Source organism: Silene latifolia, chromosome 1 (assembly GCF_048544455.1).
Source record: "Silene latifolia isolate original U9 population chromosome 1, ASM4854445v1, whole genome shotgun sequence".
Taxonomy (NCBI): domain Eukaryota; kingdom Viridiplantae; phylum Streptophyta; class Magnoliopsida; order Caryophyllales; family Caryophyllaceae; genus Silene; species Silene latifolia.
In genome coordinates, this window is record NC_133526.1 from 47,928,746 (window position 1) to 47,937,232 (window position 8,487).

The 8,487-nt window shown below is 37.9% G+C and overlaps 1 protein-coding gene and 1 long non-coding RNA gene across 2 annotated transcripts; both read right to left on the reverse strand.

Annotated features, from left to right (window-relative positions):
* Positions 1–883: 883 nt before the first annotated feature.
* On the reverse strand, positions 884–2,025 carry LOC141645998 (uncharacterized). The gene is made up of 2 exons (XM_074454127.1): positions 1,835–2,025; positions 884–1,466 (listed from the first exon to the last, which is right to left on the reverse strand). The coding sequence occupies exons 1-2, from the start codon at positions 2,023–2,025 to the stop codon at positions 884–886; spliced, it is 774 nt and encodes a 257-aa protein (XP_074310228.1).
* Positions 2,026–5,940: 3,915 nt separating this feature from the next.
* Positions 5,941–6,362, reverse strand: LOC141588211 (uncharacterized). Its single transcript, XR_012519783.1, has 2 exons — positions 6,103–6,362; positions 5,941–5,995 (listed from the first exon to the last, which is right to left on the reverse strand). It is a non-coding gene; the product is annotated as an uncharacterized LOC141588211 (long non-coding RNA).
* Positions 6,363–8,487: the final 2,125 nt, after the last annotated feature.

Sequence of the window (8,487 nt, forward strand, 5' to 3'; positions counted from 1 at the left end):
AAAAATAAATTTCAAAACCATGAACATTCTGGTCTTACACCAAAAATGCCATGCAAGTGAAAATTTTTGATTTTAAAATTTATTTAAAACGATTTCACAATTTAATCGGTAAAGCGACAATTTTTACGATTTAATTCTAAATCAAACCATAAAAATTGAAATGACTTAAAATAAAATTTTGTACATTTTGGACCAATTTCCAGGAGCTAAAAATTCAGAAATTTCGAGCCCTAAAGTTAAATCAATATTTATTTACAAAATAACCATTATTTACCCATTTTTATCAAATAAAAATAAATAAACTACCTAAATTAATCACATTAACCTAAAGTATCTACTTATCTCATAAATAGAACATGAAAGTGGTTATTTATAAATAAATATGCATAAAATTAACATGCAATCAATTTTAATTAACTCTTAATTAATTTTAATGCATTTTTACTCAATTTTATGCCAATTTAAGTTAAAAAAAGTGGAAAAATTTAACAAAAAACAAATTTTCGTCCCATATCATCCTAAGACTAGATTATCTACATGCAAGACTATATTATGTGATAAAACAAATTTTAGTAACATAATATCAATTTTATTAATTTATCTCATAAATTACTAAAATCGTCTTAAGACAACATGCATGTATTTAACAATGCTCTGATACCACTTGTTAGTTATTTAGACCATATTAATACTCATCTTATGATATTAAAATTACAAATTAATTTAAAATGGTCTAAATCTACATGCATGCAAAAAAAAAAGTATAAAAGATGGTATTAAACCATCTTAAGACAAAAGTTCCTTAAATTGTATAAGGCAAGTTTTGGGCACAACTCAAGGACTCCTTCCTTTTTTTTTTTTTTGACAATCGGGTTAACGAGACCTACATATTAATAGCACGCTTAGCTATCCTATGAGCGGCTTTGTTACAAATTCTAGGAACATAAGCAAAAGTAATACAATGAAAGTTTGCTGCTAGATCGGTTATATCGTCAATAGTGTTCCTTGTCCAATGTTTGAGTTGAGAGAATCGTAGGACTTGGGCAAGAACCTGTAGACAATCAGAGAAAATGTTAATATGGAGGATGTTGCGCGGGAGCGCCCACTTTAAGGCTTCCCTAATTGCCAAAGCTTCCGCTTGTTCAGCATTCTCTGCCATTCCTTTGATACAGAATTCAGAAACAATATCATTATCAAAAAGGATGCATCCGCCAAACCCAGCAGCAAACTCCTTAGACCACGCCGCATCCACATAAATATGAGTCCGAGAGCAACTTACAGAACTCTGAATCAGAGGAAAGGGTACTCCATTCCTAAGATTAGTCAAGTCTTCCTCCATCGGTGTTTGGAAAGCAAGGGGCCCCGGTTTCCCATCTTCAGCAGAAAGAGCTAAGTTAAGGGAGTCTTGATAAAGAAAGATAGCACCAATAGGGGAGCACTCGGTACTATCAAAAATCTTTCTGCACCTTACCACCCAAATAGTCCAAATGGTACACAAAAACGAGAGACAAGCCTCATGCTTATTGTCAGCCTTAAAAAGAACGAAGAGCCAATTGCAAACCCAAGACCGGAGACTCAAATTATCCCCTGATTGTGCCCTAATCCCCAGGAGACTTCCAGCCCAAACTCTGTTAGCAAATGAACAGTCCCGGAACAAGTGTTCCGGTGATTCCGTTTCTTGTGAATCACAAAGCACGCAAGTAAAAGGACCATCAAAGCCCCTCCTTAGGAATCCTTCCCCAGTGGGCAACGATTCCGTGAGAAGTTTCCATAAGAGAATGATCCAGACTTTTCGCCCGGCAAGTTCCAAAGGATTTTTGAAAGACACCCATACATGCAAAGCAGAACTCTTGATCGGTCCTTCGGGAAGTCAAGTGTTCCATAATTTTGAAGAGCAATGTGATAGCCAATCTTAACCGAGTAATTCCCAGATGACGAGGCAGACCAATAGAAGATGTCGCTGCCTTCAGAGCATCGAATTGGAATAGCAAGAATGTCCTTAATGGAAGTTTCATCAAAAGACATAGACACAAGTCTATGGTCCCAACTGTTGCTGTTGCAAATAAGATCTTTATTTGATTCTCAAATTACACAAGTTGGGTGAATCAGTAAGAAGCTCAACACATCGTGGTTTCGGCACTGTTCCATGAACCCATTTAGTATTCCAAACACCAAGGTCGGAAAAAGAGGAGAAGTTCCATGCTAAATGAGGTTTGATGAGTTGAAGGCCCCAAACAATACCTTTCCATCCCCACGAAGAATTACTCTTGCCATCGTTAAAAAGCAGATCACCATCACGCCACTTTAGGCCATATTTAGCACCAATAGACTTACAGAGAATAGAATCAGGGTGAGTGATCATTCTCCATCCAATCTTTGCTAGAAGTGCTTGGTTGAACTCCTTCATTCGTCTAATACCCAGACCACCATTCCCTTTGGGTTGACTAAGGAAAAGCCTACTACACCAGCTAATAGAGGGAGATTTCTTATGACCCGCCCACCAAAAATGTGACAAAATAGCATCTAATCTTTTTGTCACACTTACCGGTATTTTGAATACCGATAGAAAGTAAACCGAGAGGGAGGACAAGACAGAAGAAATCAAAGCCAATCTACCCGCCGACGATAGAAGAATGCAATTCCATGAAGATAATCGCTTCCTTACCTTATCAATGATAAACTCAAAAATTTCCCTTTTACTTTTAATCCCACCTGAGAGTCCCACGTCCGTAGGAATACCCAAGTAAGATCCCAAACTAGTGTTACACGGTATGTTGAAGGTTTTCAGGCATTTTCGAGCAAAAGACAGACTAGAGCTCGAACTTAACATCATAGAGGACTTATTATCATTAATAACCTGGCCGGAGGCATGACAATAATCCTTAATAACTTTGTCAAGGCTTTCGCAACTCTTAGAATTACCTTCAATAAAAAACATAGAATCATCCGCAAAAAGCATATGGGAGATAGGGATACTATTTCTGCTGATCTTTATTCCTCGTATAATCCCCTCCTTCTCCATACGTAGAATGTTTAACGAGAGAATTTCCGTGCACATAACAAAAATATAAGGGGAAAGAGGATCGCCCTGATGAAGGCCGCAACTCGGGTGGATACGTCTTGAAGGAACTCCATTAACCAGAATTTCATAAGACACCGTCGTGATACACTTCATAATCAGCTGAATGAAATTAGGAGGGAATCCCATCAAGAGAAGCGTGCCTCTGATAAAGTTCCAGTCCAACCGATCATAGGCTTTACTCATGTCAGCCTTAAAGGCCATCCTACCCATCCTACCACTTCTAGATGAAGAAATTTTGTGTAATATTTCATTTGTAATTAAAATATTATCACCAATATTCCTCCCAGGGACAAAAGCATTTTGAAAGTCACCCACTAGTTTTCCCATGTACTTTTTCAATCGGTTAGTGATACATCTAGTAATGACTTTCATTATAACATTGCATAAGCTAATCGGCCGAAAGTTATCAACTGTTTCAGGGGCACTAGATTTCGGGATAAGAACTAAGAAAGTCTTATTCAGAAATTCTGGTGAGCTATTACCATTGAGAATAGCCAAGACAGTCCCAACAACATCATGCTTAATAAAATGCCAACACTTATGGAAGAAGATAGCAGGAATACCATCAGTTCCCGGAGATTTTAACGGACCAAGTTGAAACACAGCCGTACGAACCTCCTTAGGGGTAAAACGAATGCAAAGTGCATCTCTGTCATCAGGAGAAAGGAACTCTTTATTAATACTGAACAAATTTTTCACAGTAGGGCGGTACTCATCAAAAGTGATCTGATTCGCTCCTTCCTGAAAGAGTCTAGAATAGAATTGGACAAATAATCCCTTAATACCCTCATTGTCAAAATTCCACTCCCCATTATCCATTTTAATCCCAGCAATGTAATTCCTGCCTGCCCTACCCTTATCCCAATTAAAGAAGTACTTGGAGCATGTATCTCCCTCGGTGTTCCATTTCATCTTGGCCCTCTGTTTCCAATATTTAGCCGAGACTTTAGCATACTCCACTTGACTAGCATATGCAGTGGTGAAAGTTCGAGTCACTCCCTTCGTCTCAATATCGTGGAGCCCTTCAACCAGATTGTCATCAAAATCACTCCATTTCTTATTCCATTCTTTCCTCTTGGAAATAGACCAAAGACGCATACAATTTCTAGCTCTTGATAACTTACGTATCATTCTGACGGTGGCAGAGCCTGAGACAGGCTCAGTCCATCCGTTGTGAACCAAACGAATACATTCCTCATAATCCAGGTTCCAAGCCTCCATACGATAAGGTCTTCTACCATTACAAGTAATTAGATCTGATTCAAAGATAATAGGCGCATGATCTGAAACTTGAATAGGAATATGAGTAATACCGGAATTCGGAAAAATATCATTCCAATCCCACGATCCATAACCCTTATCAAGTCGTTCCAACACTACACTATGATCTTCTCTCTTATTACACCAAGTAAATCTTGGCCCCTTAAACGGAATATCCATCAGAAGATGCTCAGCTTTCCATTTATTAAAAAGAGCAGCCCCCGGAATCCGACCCTTACTACCTCCCCATTTATCTTCTTGATAATCAACTTGGTTAAAGTCCCCTATAAGGAGGAAAGGTTTGTCAAAAAATCGAATCCATTCACTAAGATCATTCCAAACAGCTTCACGTTTATGGGTGACTGGTTCGCCATAGATAAGACATAAGTACCAAAAACTACCGCTACATTGCGTGACTTTGATAATAATGAAGTTTTGACATGCTAGAAGACATTCAAAATTGGCATCATGTCTAAAACCAAACCAGAGACCTCCTTTGGTTTCATCAGCATCAACACCAAAACTGCGAGAAAACCCAAAAGAACGAAACATAGGATCAACTAAAGCTACTTTACATTTTGTCTCAGCTAAGAAAATAAAATCAAAATAAGTACTTGAAAGAAGCGCCCTAGTCTTAGCAATTGTAGGGGCAAGAGGATTATTAAATCCCCTAACATTCCAACAAAGTCCTTTCATAAAGAGAAGAACCACCACAGCAATACCAACCAACTCCACACCAGGCTCATAACGACACAACCCATCGATTCCCCCACCACGAAACCAACCCATAAAGGCTCACCAGAGGTGGTCAGAAGAAAACAGTAGCCATCCGAAAGTCTCACATAACACCAATTGAAAACCGGAGCGAAAATGCCACTACAAACCCTTACCAAATCAATCTCAAACACGCACAACACATCCAACCAACACTAGAGAAAACCAACAAAAATTCCCGTAACATACCCAGGATAAATAAGTAACAGACCTCATGACCATAGCCACCCCAATAGTCGAAATAACACCAACATGACAGTAACCACCCAGCCAAGGGCCAACACACACCCTTACCATAAAAAGGCAAAAAACAAGGAGAGGAGCACTGAACATGAACCCCGCAAAAGACACCCAATTTCACCAAACGACACCTCCCAGGACCACCGCCATACAAGCAAAAGGCCGGACAAAGGGACGACAAAGACCAAACACAAGAGACACAAGAACACAATAAACAGGCCAAACCAGGGGTGGGGGGAATGGGGGGATCACCCCTAGGTTGCAAATATGGTTTTCGGTGACAGGACAAGGGTACGGAGGGACGGGAGTCCGGAACAGATGGAGTCCGAACCATTTATATGAAAAGAAATTGTGACCGAAGGGTTGACCGCTAACAATTACGCTCAGCCAATGTGAACGGGAAACAATAAAACATGTGATTCTGAAGCCTATCCTTTCTATTGCTCAGAAAAGCCAGGGATGATTACTAGTCAACTGGATAAAAGCAATGGCTATGATCAATCACCATGAAACAGCTACTACGCCAAAATCACAGAGAAGACAGCCATTGGACCGGCTTGGTACCATTTTCTATTGGTTTTGTCTGCAAAAGTTTGTTACTTGTGTAAACTGGGTTTGGACTGATGTTGTCAGCGAAGCCTTCATCAAAAATCAAACAAATTAATTAAAAGGCCAGGATCAGCTCTCGCGAAATAAAGGTTAGTGTTGCGCTGATTTCGCCACTGGTTCATAAAGACCTCGCTTACCCACATTAACGACAGACGAGATGAGACGACGATGTACCGCACTTCGCACTCCAAGGTGAACCGCAGACGGGGAGAAGAAATAACGACGGCAGGGGAAATCGATCCGCCGGAGATGAGCAAAGACACCGCCTCATCTCCGGCGGACAGCCGGTCGGCAGAGGAGCGAGGGTGTCGGGTGGTGGCTGAATGTGGTGGATTAGGTTAGGGTTTTGATTTGGGGGTTTTTAATTTGGGGGTAATTACACTTTCTCTCTCTAACTCTCTTTGGGACTCCTTCCTTGATGTTGTTCTTGAGCTATGAAAATGGATGATCCTCCAAGACAACAAACAACCAAAAAGATGGTCTCCTAAGGATACACCCAAGAATCAACCCAAAATACTACTACAATACTAACTAGATATATGTAGTAGTAAACCTTGTTTAATTGTATATATGATGTACTAATAAATATTATTACTCATATAATATTATTAGTTAATATTTATATATGTTTTTGATATAAAAGATGAACAAAATAAGAAGAAAAATTTGGTCTTTAGGTAGTGTATATGAACCTAGACCAATTTTTCTTCAAATTTTTCCAACTAGAGAAATGGTGGAGTTTCAATGGTATTTATAGGCAATTTGAGGGGACTATTATAAGTGGAAAAATCCACCTAAAAGACACTTGTGATGTCCTCAAAAAACCAGTATATGTGGACTACTTTTGGTACATTTCGGTTTTCGATATTTGCCCCACAAATGCTTATAAGTCGTATATTTATTTATCTTACATAATTAAATATTAATTTAATTTATTTAACACTTAAATAATATAAATTAACTACCAATGACTACTTAACTATTAAGTAATCATAAGACCATTTTATCAACATACAATGTGTCAATATTAACCCATTTAGCTAATTTTACAACCTCTTGTAAAATTTAATAGCTAATTAATTCCACCTCAAAACATATACACATATCGTATAAAATTAATTAATTAACAATTAATTAATAAATTCTAATCATTTATTATTTAAATATCTCATAATTAAATAATAAATCTCTTTGTTCCGAGTTCGTAACCCGTCATCAAATAATACATTTATGTGACTAACTAAGAGTCAAATAATACAAGGAATTAATTATCTCGTATCTCAGCATACAAACAATTAATTTATTCTATTTGGGCATCATCCTATAGGTGTGACCTAAAGGGATCAGCTGATCACCGCCGTCACATGACAGTAATGTCAAACTCTAGTCAGCCAATCATTACCGATTAACGACGATCAGCTGACAAATAAATAAATACATCCCTGATATTCCTTTTACGAGATTTAATATGTAAACGCACTTATTGTGGAGGACACTACTCCAACAGTTTACAACGATCCATGAAGGATCAGAGCCATGAAGTATTAGTGAGAAGTGTGGCGTTGGTGTTTGGAGCGGCCATTGGTTATGAGAAATAAGAGTGGTCTACAAAACAAAATAGAAGGAATAAAACATATGTCGTTTTCAAAATAATAACACTCGTAAAAATTTAATTTAAACAAGTTTTATTGCATTTATCTAGTGACCTCTACCCAACTTTGATAAATGATTCCAAGACCCAAATTCATATCAACTTAGGGCACGGTGTGCCGAAATACCCTTTATTAACATAACTTGGTGGATTAACCTTTTAATCGATTCTACTTTTATAACTCTTGGTCGATAAAATTACATTAATATTTATCTCTAGCCCGAAACACATCCGGAAATCGTCGTGAATACTTTCGTTGAGTTCAACCCAAATTTCGAATAAATGTGTCCATGATCCAAACTCATATCAACTTAGGGCACGGTGTGCCGAAATACCCTTCATTAACATAAATTCGGCGGATAGACATTTATCACCCACTTCCCCTACGTAACAAGGTTTGTACCCCGGTGTGGCCGAGTGCACTCCCTCACGAAATAGGTTTTCATGGTTTCTACTTTTTGGTAAGGCTATGTCTCAATTGTTTATTTTAGCGAGAGGTCATGTCAATTTATTATCTATCACGTTTTAAGTGAACTAAAGAGGTGAACTACGATAATTATAATTGACACGGTCGAAATACTCGATTAAATGAAAATGCATGTTTTAGTTATGGTGATTTAGCGATGCATGCAACATTTAAATAAAATGCAAAGCATAAATTAAATCCTAGTATGGCCTTCCTAAAATAAAAAATCTAATTAACTATTACATATTCGGAAACCAACTCCATTGGTCCCTTGAACTTCGGTTTTGGCACGCATCTCGAGGTAACACCGTCTTTAAAGGTTCGCCTTCTTAAGTGGCATCGTCTTCAAGGATCTCCGGAATAAATAAATTACATAACAAATTACATAATTTCCTATTATACATT